This window comes from Canis lupus, chromosome 24 (genome assembly GCF_003254725.2).
Source record: "Canis lupus dingo isolate Sandy chromosome 24, ASM325472v2, whole genome shotgun sequence".
Taxonomy (NCBI): Eukaryota; Metazoa; Chordata; class Mammalia; order Carnivora; family Canidae; genus Canis; species Canis lupus.
The window spans coordinates 3,273,872-3,291,340 of NC_064266.1; the positions used below are offsets into that span (position 1 = coordinate 3,273,872).

Consider the following 17,469-nt stretch of genomic DNA (forward strand, 5'->3'; position numbering starts at 1 on the left):
ATAGTTGCCAATTATATATAATTCCATGGGACACTATCAGATATCATTTGTGACCTACTCAACAAATTAAAACTGATGACAGAAAATGTCTGGGAGTGCCTGGGTGGCTCAGTCAGTTAAGCATCCAACTCTTGATCTCAGCTCAAGTTTTGATCTTAGGGTTGTGAGTTCAAGCTCCATGTTAGGCTCCATGCTGTGCATGGAAGCTATTTGAAAGAGAGAGAGAGGAAGGAAGGAAGGAAGGAAGGGAGGGAGGGAGGGAGGGAGGGAGGGAGGGAGGAAGGGAGGGAGGGAGGGAGGGAGGGAGGGAGGGAGGGAGGAAGGAAGGAAGGAAGGAAGGAAGGAAGGAAGGAAGGAAGGAAGGAAGGAAGGAAAGAAAGAAAGAAAATGCCTGGTTTAGTTTTTAAAATCAGCAATTATCTCTGGTTTCACTGGAGCACCAAACTGAGGGTCAGTGAATGTAGTGGTGAAAATGGGGATGGTTTTAGCCAGTGGAGCTTCACCACAGCGATCAGAGAGTGCTGCCTGAGACCCGCTCCCTGGCAGCATGGCTCCCTGGAGTTAAACACATAAACTACCATAAAAAAAACTCAGTTATAACAACTACCATGGTGATAATTTCAATGTGCTGAATTATATTACAAAAACAGAACAAACAAAAGCTGGGACATGATTGAAGATTGTGAGAAGTAGGAGCAATGGTATAGTATGTAATTTATGTTTATTACCAGGAGTTTCAACCGCCTGAGAGGCTCAGGCCTGCCTGCACTGTAGTTGAGTCATGTTTGAGATCTCAAACAACTAGCAATAAAAAAAACCTTTATGGCTCCCAAGCTACTTCCATACCTGTTTATTCTACCCTTTTTTTTCTTCTTGCTTATTAAGTTGGTTACCATGGATATTGTGACATCAGTAATCTTGACTCAGCTTAATGGTCTTGAGGCAACATACAGGATAAAGGTTTTTATTTTCCCTTAAAGAGGTTCGACCCCAGAGAACAGAGCCATGTGAGGACTGAGGCTTCAAGCTGCTCCTGCAACCAGGGCAACGTGCAGGGAGCAAGCACAGCGGGCTCCCTGGGCCAATGCAGCATGGGCCAGCAACCTGGGGCAGCCCGGAGCGGGGAAGGAAGATAGCCCAAGGCCCACTTACTCCTTTGCCTCTGATACCTAAATGCCATTTTGCCTTCCAAGTTGAGTGTGTAAATAAGGACAATTCAACTTAGACGGCTTTATAGAAATTAATTGTTGAAAACTTTTAACCCACCCAAGCTCAATGTGAATGTAAAACCTCTCTAGGTTCCTGGTTGGTTTGTCTGTTTCCCTAGTCTTTCATGTCTTTCAAGAAAGGATATCCTACTTTTAAAAACTAGAATTTATTCATTTTTAAAATAAATTTATTTCTTGTCATCATAGTAAGTTCCAATCCCCCTCCCCCTCTCCCTTAACCCAGTCCCCTCTGGGAACCATCAGTTTGTTCTCTACAGTTAAGAGTCTGGTTCTTGGTTTGTCTCTCTCTCTTTTTTCTTTTTCTTTTTTTTTTTTAAGGATTTAATTAATTAATTTATTTATTTATTTGAGAGCTAGCAAGAGAGAGAGCACAAGCAGGGAGGGGAGAGGGAGAAGCAGACTCCCCGCAAGCAGAGAGCCCAACATGAGTCTCCATCACAGGACCCCGAGATCATGACCTGAGCTGAAGGCAGATGCTTAACCAACTGAGTCACCCAGGCACCCAAAGATGTTGTATCTCATTAATAAATTATAGTTTAAAAAGGAAAAAAAAAGGGCTCCTGGGTGGCTCAGTTGGTTGTGTCTGCCTTCGGCTCAAGTCATGATCCCAGGGTTCTGGGATTGAGCCCTACATCGGATCCCTGATCAGTGAGGAGTCTGCTTCTCTCCCAGTCTCCTTCTGTGCTCTCTCTCTCTCTCTCAAATAAATAAAATATTTGAAAAAAAAATAAGATATGACATCTAAAGCTTTCATGAAAAGACCTAAAAGTCAGATGTATAATATTTTAGAATATGTGCATCCACTGACATAAAATCACTTCATAATGAATGGAATTGTGTTTTTATAATTCCTCCTAGGGCCTGAGGGAATGGGCCAACCCTACAGAGGCCTTCTTGGTCATTATGAGGGGTGGACTATTTAATTTTAACAGATGCATTTCATTCCTGCCAAGTCCCTGTTGACTCATGACCTCTCCTGATCCTTCAGGCAGCAGCCAGGGACATTGGCCATTGGGTTGACATGCCATAGGAGAGTAAGTAGGCCAGTTCTCTACTTTTTCATTTCTTTTTTATTTTTTTATTTTTTCATTTTTTCATTTCAAAACTGATGGCAGATTGAGAGGGCTTTGAGTGTCAAAAAAGCCTGACTTTTGAGTATCAGAAGTCCGAGTTGATGCCTCAAATGACAGATTTCAAAAGAACACATGGTGACAGCAAAGTCTGTTGTCCCAAAACTAGAAGGAGGAGGAAAGTTGGAGGAAAAACCAGACAAGTATAGTACAGGCCTCTCCTTCCCTCTGGTTAAAGCCATAAAAGTGGAAGAAAATAAAAGGATCCTCCCAGAGCTTATGGAGAATAGAGGAGCAGAGGTATCTGTGCCTCACAGAGATGCCCCTGCCACCTGTTCTGAGAAGGGTGGAGATGGCTGAGGGTGGTGCCAGGTCAAGAAAAAAAGATGAGGCAGGTCATGAGCTTCTCAAAGCCCAGAAGGGTGCAGGAGGAAGAGAGGCAGAGAGGGAAGCAGAGAGAGTGAAGGGAAGAAAGAGAGGGGTGTAGGGAAGAGGGATATATATTGAGAAAGAGAGAAAGAGGACACTCCAGCCAACACCATGCCTGCCTCAAAGAGTTCTCAAGGCCATGAAGAGGGAATGTTCCACTGCAAGTAATAAGTGCCAGCTAGGCACCTGGATGTGAAAAGGGACGGACTGAGGACAAGCTGAAGTTCTGAAACCTTATGGATACCTGTGAGGACAGGCACAACCCAAGCACCAGACAATGGCCCCCACAACCCCTCCATGCCATCCATGATGCCATGAAACTTCATAGGTTCCTGAGAACTGTGATGTCTTCCCCACTCAAAATAATAAGAGGGAAAATTCCTGAATAGATGCCATTTACACTTTAAATGGTGAAATTTACTTGGAATTGGAGATTGCTTCTCCCATCAGGTGGAGTTGAGACTCCAAGCAGAGATTCAGTTGAGCCAGAAGAAAATGAGAAAATGGAAGATGGCCGTTTTATAGACCTCATTATCCGACTTGAAACATTTATATCTGACAATAAAAAAGAGGGTTTCCAGCATGTTGATGATTTACATAGATAAAGCAAACACAATGCAAAAGAGAAATCATCTTTTTAAAGTGAGGAATCATAACTTTCATTTTCAAATTCTAAAACTTGATTTTTTTAAAATTAAAGAAATAGTTTTACCTTTGACCTCCCAAAAACAATTCCTAGGAATTTACTGAAAGGAAATAATGATGAATGTGCTCAAAAATAAGGATGGACATGATAGCATTGTTCATAATGTTGCAATTTGGGAAAAAACTGAAATGACCAACATTAGGGAATTGTCTACAAACAACAGTGGTGAGTGAATCTTGGGATCTGGCATGAGGATCACGCAATCCCAAAGCCTGAGCCTAGCAGCTTCTGGCCTCGGGTAAGTTATGTCACACAAGATATCACAAGCATGAAGACAATGGATGCTGCATTCCAAAGAAGCTCCTCTTATACAAAATGTCAAAGCAGGTGGGCAAGTACTGGTTAAATGACTTTTAAACCCCTCATTCACAATGAAAATATAAAAGGGTAAGAAGAACAGATAAAAGAGAAGATTCTTTTGGAGCTTGCCTCAATGAGAAACATTGATATGCTCTACCCTGAAGAGGAGACAGAGGGATGGCCTCGTCTTTCACTTTATATCTCAAGACAAGGGTTTGGGGTCCCTCAGAGATCCTCATGTGAGTTTCCACACTTAGTGGCCACAGTGGACTGGTATGTACTTTCTGCCCTACGGATCTGAAGGACACAATGGGCAGGCCAGCTGCTGCTGGGTGATGAAGGAAAGGTGGCCTGCAGTGGCAATCTGTTGACAGGTATGAACTTTTACTGTAGGTTCTTCCTATAGAGCCACCTTAAAGGAAAATTAAGATTCAGATCGCAGAGCTAGAGGGTGCACTGCCTGCAGTATGGGATGCAGGTGGGAGGCCCCTATTTACAGAATCTCTGAAGAAATCAAGTACCCGCAATGAGAAGAGGAGTCCAGTCCACAAAGCAGGAGCTAAACAATGACAGTAGCAGTCAAGTACAGATGTGCCTGTTCACCCAATGAGAAGAGGGGTCCAGTCCACAAAGCGGGAGCTATTCAATTGCAGTAGCAGTCAAGTACAGATGTGCCTGTTCCCCCAGCTGTTCCTCCCTGCCCTGGCCCCAGTTCCAAAAGAACCAGGAATATAGCTAAATAACAGGAAACTAACAAGCTTAAAAAAACAAACCCCTGAACTATATATAATGAGCTAAACAGATGTTAAATAAGTAGGGGGCATGATCAGTTAGAGAGAGGAGAACCTTTCTACCTTCCTTCCCCAGCTACGGGCCTCAGCAGCAGAAAGGGGAACTCTAATATTTGGATGAAAATTGAGTTTTGATTGTTACAGGAAATGAAACTGGATGGACATTTTGTGGAATGAAGATGAGGTTTTGTGATTTGGAGCAACCCACACAACTTTTGTTACCGAAAATTGACCATAAACGTCACAGGCCTTGCCCATTTTCCACCTGGGTATGGAGGAAAACCCACCATGGGGAGCATATTTACAGAGTGACGGAAGACAGAAATCAAGTGGCTTCATCATTATTCCCACAAGTCCTGCTGGGCTTAATGCCCTGTTATGTAACCAAACCTCTCCTAACCTGTTTCCTTCACTGCAAAATGGAGACAATGACACCCCAATTTCTGTGAGAACGGCGTGAGCCAATCCATGCAGGTGTGTGACACAGAGCCTGGCACAGAAAGTACTCATGGACCGTTAAGGGTTGCTCGTCACATAGCAAGCACAACCACTGAAAGGACACTTTGGAATACTTAGTAATGTGCAAAGACATTCATAATATATTTAGTGAAAGTGTGTTTCAAAGAAATACCAGATTTAATCACACTTTTTTCATATAAAATAATCTAAAAGTAAAAACAAAATATTAAAAAAGATAATCTGGAGATAGATAATTGCAGTTTTTTACAGATTTTCTTTCTATTGATTTTTCCTAAAGCTTCAACCATAAAAATTTATTGCTTTTGTAAGGACACTTTTTTTTTAGTCAAGAGGAAAAGATGTCAGTTCCTAAGTCAGCATCTGCAGCTCTAATTGTCCCCTTTGTCAATTTATATCCCTAGCTACTTTAAAATACACAAAGCAAAGCCTCCTGTTGATGCTGCCACGCCTTTCCTCCCTGAAGGCAGATTGTGAAGAAGCCACTTAGCTGTGAAGGCCAGTTCCTGCCCCAGGGAGTGCAGGTCCACCCAGGAGCTTTGGCTGGCCATGGCCCTCCAGAGCGCTGCAGCAAGCAGCTGATGTACCCTGAGGTGCTTCTGGACCTCCATGGAATTCATTACTCTGGCTCTGCAGGGAACGGATTGCATTTTTTTTCTTCCTACTAGGTTGTGGTAAGAACCCGATCAGCATCCAGGAAAGCCTCAGGATCTTCTTTTGCTATTGAGAGCTGTTTTAAAAGCAGTAACACTAGTAAAAGTGGACTCAAACAAAGGACATGTTGGTGGCTTAAAAATCAGAAGTCCTCCATTTCACTCTCGTGGTTTGGATGGACACTTTTCCCCCCTGCTGCTGGAGCTCTTCTAAATGTGCAAGCAGGCTAACGGGAGACTGATGAGTCAGAGAGGGTAAGGCAAGGAAGGTAAGATCAGGAGAAATCAGATTTTAGAAAAATTTCTGCTTTCAAAATAACTAAAGTTATTAGTATGGGTGTACATTACCAAGCATGATGCTCTCCAGAAGTGGTGGGAAAGGCCCACCTCTGGACTGAAAGAGTAATTAGGTACATTGTCCACCCATGGCCTTGAGTTGACCATCACTTCACCACTTATTAGCAGGAATGTTGGGTCTAACCCAAGAATGAGAGAGTGCAAAAAAGTGCTGTCACTTGTATAAACAGTTTGAAAGTTCCTCAAAATGTTGAACGTAGAGTTACCATATGAACATAAAGTTACCAGCAATTCCACTCCTAGGAATATACACCCAAGAGAAATAAAAACATATAGCCACATATAAACCTGTGCAAGAATGTTCATTTCAACATGGTGGAAACAACTCAAATGTCCACTGACTGATGAATGTATAAATAAAATGTAATATATATAATTGTATATATATACTATATATACTACATATAAAAATGTAGTATATATATTAATAATATATAATATAATAATATTATATATATAATAGAGTATTATTCAGCAATAAAAAGGAAACAAGTACGGATACACACAATAAAATGGATGAACCTTATAAACATGCTAAGTGAATGCAGACAGTCCCAAAATGCCACATTGTATAATTCTACTTACACAAAATTTCCAGAATAGGTAAATTCATTGAAACAGAAAGTAAGTTAGTAGTTGCCTAGGGGAAGGAGTGGATAGGGAGTGACTTTTCTGGGGTGACAAAAAACTTCTGAAATTAGATGGTGATGGTTACCCAGCTGTGTAATATACTAAAAACCAATCAATTGTACAATTTAAACTGGTGAATTGTATGGTATATGACTTAGGTCTCAATAAAGCTGTTAAAGAGAAAGAGAAAAAAAAAAGAGAAAGAGAGGTAGGGAGAGAGGGAGGGAAGGAGATATTGATTTTCCTACAATATCTATTCTAGAAAATGAGGATAAGATGTAGGATTGATTTTTGATGATGCTGAGTCTGTTAAGAAGTAACTTTACTTTTCACAGTTTCTTAGCTTATCACACCCTGAAGAACTCATTTGAGTTCACTTAATTGAGCACTTTCTTTCTTTTTATTTATTTTTTTAAGATTTTATTTATTTATTCATGAGAGACAGAGAGAGAGAGAGGCAGAGACACAGGCAGAGGGAGAAGCAGGCCCATGCAGGGAGCCTGACGTGGGACTTGATCTGGGATCTCCAGGACCAGGCCCTGGGCTGAAGGCAGCACTAAACCGCTGAGCCACCTGGGCTGCCCCACTTGAGCACTTTCTAAGAACACTGTGAAGTCACATGTAGCATGGAACTGAATATGGAGAAATTTGTAACAACATAACCTATGAATGGGATCCTAATTTTTTCCCTCCTTTCCCAACAGCTGCCACTATAATTTCAAATGTGTTGCAACAATAAGCTGGAGAGAGAAGTGCTGACAGCCTGATCAGCTGGTGTCTATAAATTGACCCCGGCACACCAACTTGGCCCTGTGCATCTGCTCCTTCCCAACAGAGCTCAGTTGGGGTCAGGCCGGCCTGGAATCAGACTCAAGAATGAAGGACTTAGCCAGGAGGAAAATCCAAACCTCTCCAGGGAAAAGCCAATTATCTGTGGGTCACCTTTTGATTAGGTAGCTGGTGCCAAAGATCTGGGAAATCCCAAAAGCTCTGTGGTTTGGCTTTCCTACAATGAGTTGTGGTAGCAGCACTTCTACTTTTTAGGTCAGAGTATATATATGCCATATATATATGGTTGAAGGCAGGTGCTCTGGTATCCAATTGCCTGGATCTGAAACTCTGTCAATGAACTAGTCTTTGGACAAGTCATTTACCCTCCTCCGCAAGCCTGTTTTCTTTAGGTACATGGAAGAGGGAAGTAGAAGTTACTATTTACAAGTGCTGATGTGAGCATGAAATGGGATGATTCACGGGTGGCCTTTAGTAAGAGTTCAATACTGTCAGTAGAAGTAGTTGCTGTTGTTATTATTTTGTAACCTTTCTAAGAGGAAAGAATTATGAGAATAATGAGAACAAGTCAGGCTGATGTAGATGTATATACTGTATATTATACTAAACTAGATAATGTTCAGAGAATTGGAATGAAATGACCATGGAACTTGCACTGTTCAAAGAAAAAAAGAACTCATGAAGGAATCTATGAGAATTACTTTAAAATGTCAGAGTACAGGGTTCACCATAAATAGCAAACACACCTCCTATAGGTAGCACCAACAGCTGAAGAAACGGCTTGAAAAAAGCACACTTTACTCCTGGGAAGTGATTTAAAGTGCGTTAATTTCATTTCAAGATACTATCACCATGGTCACCTTAAGATGATCAGTACATATACGATGTTGAAAAACACATATATGTGTTTTTAGCAGCCTCTACTGAGGAGATGCTAACAGGCTGATTTTAAAACACACCCACGCACCCTGACCACAAGTACAACCAAGGAAGTCTAACCCACAGACAGCAAAAGTTTCCAAGTTTGAAGAAGGGGTTGGGGAACAATTAGGCTGGGGAAAATCTAGCAGGTGCTGGGAGAATAATGCAATTTCCTAGGGGAGCAGATGTACAAATGAAACAGTATCCAGTAACAGTCCATCAGATGGTAATTATAGCTGGACCGGGGAAGAACAGCCAAGATGAAAAGGGACAATTCAAAGAGTAACTGAATGCCAGTGAGTGACATCTTCCTGAGAGATCACATACCAGGAAAAAGCAGGCCAGCACTTAGTTTGGAGAAGGGGGGGTTAAATAAACCGTCATTTTCCTTTGTAGAAGGACAAAAGGAAAATGGAAGCCTCAAAGAATTCATTAGTCAAGATTTAAAAAGATCATTGCTAATAAACCACCACAAAAAATAACAACAGGTACTGATTGCCCTGAAAGTAGGATTCCTGTATCATCTGAAAGATGATGGCTTGCTTCGGTCCCAAAAATTTTGTGAAAAAAGAAAAGAGAAAAGAAAGAAAAGAAAAGAAAAGAAAAGAAAAGAAAAGAAAAGAAAAGAAAAGAAAAGAAAAGAAAGGAAAAGAAAGGAAAAGAAAGGAAAAGAAAGGAAAAGAAAGAAAGAAAGGAAAAGAAAAGAAAAGAAAAGAAAAGAAAAGAAAAGAAAAGAAAAGAAAAGAAAAGAAAGAACTAATTCACACTATAAACCAGGAGGAAGAACTAAAGACACTGGAGTGGATGATAGGGAGCATCTATGATACTGAAGCAAGGGTAGGAGCTGTTTCAGTTCCAAGCAGATTTTCTGGTATTTCATACCACAAATAAGACTCATTTGCAATCATGGTCTTAGAAAGGAAACGGTGCCTTGGAACACATTCCCTACCAAGTGATTGTGCAGACCCCAATGTGGCTACTCCTCCCGAGTCTGCCTCTCGATACATGGGCCAGTGTGGCCTTCTCCTGTCCCTAGTTTAACTGGCCCAACCAGTCCCGCATTAATACTGACACTAGCCTGTAAGCTCCCAGAAGGCAGGGGTCATAGTTATCTTTGAATCCCTATATAGGAGCAGGAAAGGAAAGAAAACAGAGCCACTCCAAAGTACACATGGCTCAAATTGCTTCACAGTCTTTAATTAATATGGACATTCAATTAATTCAGCTGAATTTTGAGTGTTTCCCTGATCACAGTTTTCATGCATGTGGGCCATATGCTGATTCATCTAATAAAAATTCTCATCACAATAGTTCTCACAATGTGAGGCCAAGATGGCCAATTCAAGCTGAGAAATGAGTCCTCGAAGCCTGTCTTGGAAGAAAAAAGCCTTCTCTTTTATCCATGAATTGGCCCTGGTTGACTTGGTCATGGTTATGGTCTTGGTCAGGAAAAAGCCTTCTCTCTTATCCATGAATCAGCCCTGGTTGACTGTGGAGATATGATGAATCTTTGGAGATATTATGACGAATCTTAAAATATTACTTCTGTAATGTGTGATGAAAATCACTTATGTGTTTTCCCAACATGAAGCATGCTGTCAATTAATAATAACAGTAGTGAAGATACTATGGCAAGGACACCTATCATCCAAACCAGGCAGAAACCACCAGAGCCTTGAGGTGGGGTGGGGGCATATTTCCCTGCCATCCAGTGATGAATTTCAATCACTGCTGGCTTGTGCCAGATTCAAATTGGCAACCCACTGAGATGAAACACTCTCTATCCCATTACTCATGCCTGGAGTGATCTGTTCCCTTGAAGACTGGCTTCCTAGGAGAGAGCAAGGGAATGGATGGTCACTCTGAAATGGCTTAAGTAGGATAAAAGGTATGAAAGGCAAGTGCCCAGCCCGAGAAATGTGCGGACATGGTGAGGGAGCCATATAGCCACCATGTGCTAGGGATGATATCAAACTTAAAGGGAAAACAAAAGGAGTTCATTTAGTAATGACAGTCACTCAATTTCACAAAGTTCAATGGCTGCAACACTATTGCTCTGCTAAGAAAACAATGTTCTTAGGACTGTATAGAAATTCCTCCTAAAAAATTTTTATTTGGCTCTCCTTGTCTCAGATAATTGGCCTAAAATGTTAAATCCACCTAAAATGTTGAAAAGAAAAAACTAATTTAAAATAATATAGCAATTTAACTTTTGAATATCCAGGCCCAACCCATGTGGATTATAGTCTTGATAGTCCTGTGATCAGACTTCTAAGATTTCTAAATTTTTTTTACTAAATCTTGTTTGCTAAATCTACATCCTTACTGAAACCTTCTCAAGGAGGAATACAATAAATGGCAGCAGAAGAAACACTTCTACTGAACACAAAATTCACTGATACAATAAACAATGCAGCACAACACAGCAGGTACCGAGCATCAGTCCCACCCAGCTGGTAAGTGGCTATCTTCTTGCACCAGTGATTTAAACAATACATCTTCTGCTGTGCCTTGAATTGAGCCAGGGCTTTTTTTTTTGGGGGGGGGGGGTGGGACACAGCACACCAAGGTCATCACAGAAAGGGTTACTAAATGTAAGTAATGATTTCAACTCACAACCTGGAAAGTCAATGATAAGATGGTTTTGCATGAAACAAAATGTCTTCTCTGGCTTTCTCCCTACCTGGAGCTCTAGGCTCTGAAGACTCCTGGGGGTTGGGGTGAGGGAGAAGGTCCTGGTGTTCAGGAAAACACTGCTCTTCATAACCAGGTGACAGCTCTAGATTCCTCCCCTTCCTTGGACTGGCTTAAGGTGCCAGACCCATGTGAGGGATTCTCCTCACCCAGTAATATGGTCTATCCATCCTTGAAAGAGGCTCAGCAGTGTCTGCATAAGGGCAGCATCTCTTATCCTTACCCTGATCTGTCATAGAAGCTGCATCCTTGTGTAGGGTGCACCTTCTCCTGGTATCAGCATGACTCTATATGAGCTATGTTTCATTGAGCAATAGAAGAAGTCACCCTCTCTGACCTCAAGGCACTCTTTTTGTGCCAAACCTATGAGTCTTGGCTTTCATTCCAAAGGAGTCAAATCCCAGGATCTGTACACAAAAACAGATCATCTGGTGGCCATCTCAAAGGTCCTCCAGATGGGCTCGGGCACTCTTACCTTTAGCATGGACAGAGCGTGAGCTGCAATGTTGTGGGTCCTGCTACCTAGATCATACCTCTGATCCTGGATGAAATATTTGTATCTGAAAATTGCTTCAAAATGATAAGAAGGGAGGAGAAGTGGGTGGAGGTGCAGAAGATCCAAAATTGGCCAAGAATTACAACTGGAAAGTTTTGAAGCTCAGTGCCAAGTATCTGGAAGTTTCAGTGCTGCTCAACATGTGGTCTAAGACAGGTGCCCGTCTGCAAATTGTCATTGGCCTTCATAGAGACTGAGAAGAAGCATTCAGCAGCTTTTTTTTTTTTTTAATTTTTTTATTTATTTATGATAGTCACAGAGAGAGAGAGAGAGAGAGAGAGAGAGAGAGAGAGGCAGAGACACAGGCAGAGGGAGAAGCAGGCTCCATGCACCGGGAGCCTGATGTGGGATTCGATCCCGGGTCTCCAGGATCGCGCCCTGGGCCAAAGGCAGGCGCCAAACCGCTACGCCACCCAGGGATCCCCATTCAGCAGCTTTTATAACAATTGGACAGAGTAATTCTGTGTCTGTTAAGTCTAAAAACAAAATAATTGAACTTGAATTTTGTCTCTCTTTGTTTTAAAACTCGTTTTTAAGGAATTCACCTGTTATAAAACTATTAGTCTATGATGGATTGTACATTTATAAAAAAGAAGATAAGGTCCTTCAGCACAGACAGTATGAGAAGCCCTGTTTTATCCGGTTCTCTCTCTACTTTGTTGGTACATGCTTGACATTTTCCACAATAAAGAGGATGGGAAAGGACTGCTATTGATTTTTAGTTACTCAAATATAAATTTAGAACTTATCAGGAAAGAAATATAAATGCATTGTCTGTTTTACAAATGTAAAGATGAATCTGAATTTAAGCAGCCTTGGTTACTGCAAGCAGGTGTCACCAGGCCCCACGTAGGGCAGCCATATGCAGAGTGGGACCTGGGGCAGTAGGGTGATACTTCCTGCAGCACTGAGGGTTGGGGTGAGGGAGAAGGTCCTGGTGTTCAGGACTTCTGAACTTCTGAGTTCAGACTGCTTCTTCTCAGTCTCTATGAAGGCCCACGCTGTTTCTTTGAGCACCATATCTAGTAACTCCTTGGCTACCTTTTAGAGCTTAAACCTTCCAATTTTCCTCTTCCCTCTCTCACAATGGACAAATGTCAGCACACTGAGGAAATTTTTTTCTGCCTTATTTAAACAGGAGTGTATACAAATACTATAAGCCTACATATGTCAGTCAACTTGACAAAAAAATGTTTCTTCCAGTTAATACATTGAACACGGCCCTGTGTGCACACACATGTATATTTCCATTGAAAGTGCAATCCAGGTTCTATTTTGGTTTCTTCTGTTCTAGTAGTAAAAGCATCACAGGGTGGTTCATTTTAAGGTTAAGCCCCGTGCCACCACCAGGGCAGCTAATATAATCCTGTTAATCATCCTGACTCCCCACAGAGGAGTTAAAAGAAACTCAGCTTAGGACCCAAACATGTCAAAGACAGCCAGCTCTACTTTCTCTGTCTGCCTGACTTGTGAATGACCACTTTTGCCTGGCGGACAAAACATCAGTGGAAAGGGGAAAGCTGCCTTTGAGGAAGAAGAAAGAAGCAGAAATATGCAGAGAGTTTGACTCCAAGCCACTTATGCTGAGATGAAGCTGAGCCCATAAAGTGTCCCTGTGGTGTCTGTCATCCAGGGATCAAGAGGCCACTCCTGTTTCAGGTTTCGGTGAAATAACCACCTAAGGGAAAGGGCAGCAGGGGTGCCTCACAGGGCACCCCGTCAGGGCGTGAGCTCCAGGCTCCCTGTAATTAAGCAGCAGCCTGCTCCCGAGAAGAGAGTGCTGCCACCCCATCTGCCACGCCCGCGCGCTGGCACGGCGCCTCCCTGCCTGCTGCCGCCCGGCTACCCACCGGATCCTTGGAGACCGCCTTTGATGGAGCGTGGATGCCAAGCTTTTCCAGAGGATAGACAATCTGTCGTCGAGGCCGCACGGGAACCAAGTAATGAAGGGCGGATGTCAGGGAGTGGGCAGAGGAGCTCTGGAACTGAAAGACAGCAATCTCTGTTTTAGGGGAGAGAATGTCAGAGCAGCGCAGCACAGATGCCTGTGTGCGGCTTTACAAATACAAAAGTCTGAACTCGGCCAAATCGGAGAGGGGGGAAAAATCAGCAAATAAACAAACATACTCTTCGAGCAGAGGAATGAATTGTAGATAATGCCTGACACTAATGAAGATAATTACGAGAGTAATTACATTACTATCTCTGTGGGAATGACAGATAAACAAGTGGTTTGGTTTATGGGATTTTTCAATACAAGTATTTTCCCCAGGAGGATATTCTTCTCCATAGTGATCATGAATCAGCTTGATTTGACCCCATTAAGCTGTGTTATCTGCGTCCTGTTAACCTTTGCGTGTTTGGCACAAGCTGCTTTAAGAAAGCATGGAGATAAAAATGTCATTTGTGGGGAGGCTGAGCACGGAAGTGGAAATCCTCCTGTTTGTGAAAGTCACAGCTACTTCGACTGGACCTTTGTTGATAAAATAAGTGCTTTAAAACAAAAAGATGAAACCGGAATGTGGGGTGGGGGTAGGGAAACTGGATCATATTATTTTGATTTATATTAACGCTAAATTATGTGCCGGATTTATGCTTACCGTAACAGACTACAATAAATCATATTTTAGGAGAATGTGTTAAATATTCATTTTACCCCATTTTTAAAACTTGGCAGAGAAAACTGAACATGGTGATTTTTATTCCTTTCACATTTATGCAATCTGAGGGGGTTCTAGTGAAACTAACTCAGGGTATTTCAACCATTTAAACCTTAAAAGTAACACCAAAGTCTGTAATGATATATTTATGGAATTCAAACTGGAAAATGAAGCAAGTAAAATTCAACTAAAACTAGGTGTAGTTTAATAAATAAGATGGTTTACAGTTGATTCTTCTGCTCTTTGAAACCAACCACCTCCCTGCCCCCCAACCCCACCACCCCACTACACACACACACACACACACACACACACACACACACACCTGGGCCCAGGCATTTTTAAGAGTTTCCAAAAGGGATTTCTAAAATCTTTCACCATGGAACTTGACACCCTCACTTTACACACTGAAAAATAGAACCCAGGAATTCCTAACTAGAGTTCTGCTTTTATGCCTGGAGGATCTCTCAGTAAATGTCCTAGCAGGAGTGGATAAGGAAAATCATCTTCATGATGTGAGCCCCATGTTCACTTTTACTATAGTCAAGTAAAAGTAAATAGTCAAGTCAAGTAAATCTGCTATTTATAGCAGATTTTGGAAATTCTTACCTAAATTATCTGTTTCTACTTCCCACACTGGTTTAAAGGTGTATGTGTGAATCTCTTGAAAGTGCAGAGTGAGAGGAAAAATCTATCTCCAAATGTGTTTCTATATCCTATGTGAAACAGTGCATAGTTTATTCTAGACTCTATATGATTGAGGTTAGTATATGAACATTCAATGAAATGTCAAAGATACTATTTTTTACTACAGATGCAAAAGGACTTTCTGGACCAATTGGGCACATACATGCAGGCAATGTCATGAATAAAAAGTAAGAATTTAATATCACATCCTGAAGGTCACCACATTGGTGACTGGTCAAATGCAAAGTAAAAAGAAAATGTGCGGGACCAGGATTTTCCAGCAAAACCATTACTTTTCCATCTCCTTAAGTTCAAATGTAGGACATTCACATGGCTATCGCATGCATTTTGAAAGGAAAAAATCGTTAGTAGAGCATATTCTACATCTCACTGAAAATCTTTTCCATGTTTTTTTCTTCTTCCTCATTCCCTCTGTACTTCCCCAAAAGGCTTTTGTTAAATAAGAAACATTGGCAAAATTACTGGTTGTGGGAATGTACTGATAGACTTTAGACCATTTCTAAATTTAGTAAATAAGATTATGTTTAAGATCTGCTTAGTTCATTTACGGTAAGACAGAAGTGTGACAACATCTTGGACTCTGGGCAGAGCATGAGAAAGATTTTGGCCATGAATGGGATGTGATGGGACAACTTCTAGCTGGCCGAGTGATTGAATCTCATCACCTCTGAAGTCCACATGGAGCAGAGGACCAGTTGTCAGTGTCATGGATCGACTTGCCAGAAATAATACCTTGAGAAGTCAGCTTGAAGAGATCCTTGCCTGTGGCACAATCAAGACGCTGTGTGTGTGTGTGTGTGTGTGTGTACACATTGATGTGTGCATGCACACATGTATGTGACTCTTCTAGACACTGGACTGGGACGCAGATTTGAACAAGACAGAAGAACACTTCTGCTTTTGTGGTAAAAGATATAGTTTAGCTAGTGAAAAGTGTTCTGAAGACTAAGAAGAATAAATGAAATAATGAAAAAATGAGATATAATAATGAGAAATAAATGAGATAAATGAAATGAAATAATGAAATAAATGAAATGAAAGCAAGAGGAAGCAGATGAAGAGCTTGCTGTGTGTACGTGCAAGTATATATCATGGCTACTACACCTTAGAGTGTTTACTACAGAAGGATTACTCTACATAAGTATAACAGTCTTAGGCAGAGCTATAGAGGTATTTATGACATAAAGGCTACATCGTGTTCATACATCTCTACTTTTTATCCATCACTTTCATGGCAGTGGTTATAGTGCTTATTTGCAAAGTTGTGACAACACACCAACCTTATAGGATTGAACTGATTTGTTCTATGAGTTCAAATGAAAATGTTCTTTGTTTGGAGAACACAACAGGACCATTTTGGCACTTCACTAATGCACATAAGAAATCATTTGACTTTCATGTCCCTTAGGGCATTTTTGCAGACTTTTCAGTCTCTGTTTTGTCAATAGGAAAAAGCCATCAAATTGTTCTACTAATTATAATGGTTGTAAATGTTTCAGAGAGTCAGTCTTCTGGACTTTCACTACAGTGTCATAAATAAAAGGGCTGATACGGCCCTTTAAAATTCAGAGCCATGTTATAATCCAAATCCATTCGGCAAGGAAGCAATAAAATACAGTACACAACACAAAAGAGGTCACAAGTATGGATATGCTGGAAAAATGAATCACGACATTCTCTTACCTTGCCTTCCCTGAGCTGCGGATAAACAGGGTAGTAGAGACAAGACTTATAGCCTAAACGGAGGATCTCCTTTAGAAAAAACTTGGTGTAGTGCCGGAAAATAGGGTTCAGAGCAAAATGATACAGGTGCCCATGTTCTTCGCGCTGGTGGTGACTAAAGTAGATGAAATCCTCAATGTTGTAATGGGACCGGATGTACTCTATGTCCTAAAAAAGAGGAGGGTAAGGACATCTAAGAATGTTTTAAACAAGTGGCCAGCATTTTGTGATAAAAATCTTTTAAATATTAGCTTAGGTACAAGAGTAATAAATGTGCTTTTCTCTCCTGCAATTTACTACCTCATTTTCATTGTTCAACTTTTTAAAACCCAAACTTACACTTCCTGAAAGTTCTGATGGCTTGGCTCTGAAGGATGACCACACAGCTTTGGAGTTTGTTCCTTATAGCCATGGTTGCTAAAAACACCGAGAGCCTGGAGTCTCTGCTAGTGGCCAGGTGACTATTCTCTATTCACCCATTAGGGTGGGCAGTGCCATCTCACAGGTAATACACTTTGACTGGCACGAGTGGCTGGGCTGGCGTACAATAAAACCACAAGGCTGGGCCTCGTCCATAGGCATTCCTTAAACTTTTTATGTTTCACAAGTATTCTATTGTTACATTGTGGAAAGTGATTTAAAGAACTGGTGTTTACTTATAAAAGAAAATATCAGGCATTCCATTCCTGCTTCTGTGGGGCCAGTTCTACCCACCACTCCTTGTCCCCCACACTGGGGCAGGGAAGCAGAGGCTCATCCACGATAACTGGGCACTTG

General features: G+C 41.4%; 1 protein-coding gene across 9 annotated transcripts in view; it reads right to left on the minus strand.

Moving 5' to 3' along the window:
- CFAP61 (cilia and flagella associated protein 61) overlaps positions 1-17,469 on the minus strand; it is a 278,254-nt gene that overhangs the window by 131,955 nt on the left and 128,830 nt on the right. For all 9 annotated transcript variants that reach the window (XM_049100272.1, XM_049100274.1, XM_049100273.1 and 6 more), the window contains 2 exons: positions 16,654-16,860; positions 13,453-13,587 (listed from right to left, as the gene is read on the minus strand). In XM_049100272.1, the coding sequence (XP_048956229.1) occupies positions 13,453-13,587; positions 16,654-16,860 (342 nt within the window). The remainder of the gene's footprint in view (positions 1-13,452; positions 13,588-16,653; positions 16,861-17,469) is intronic.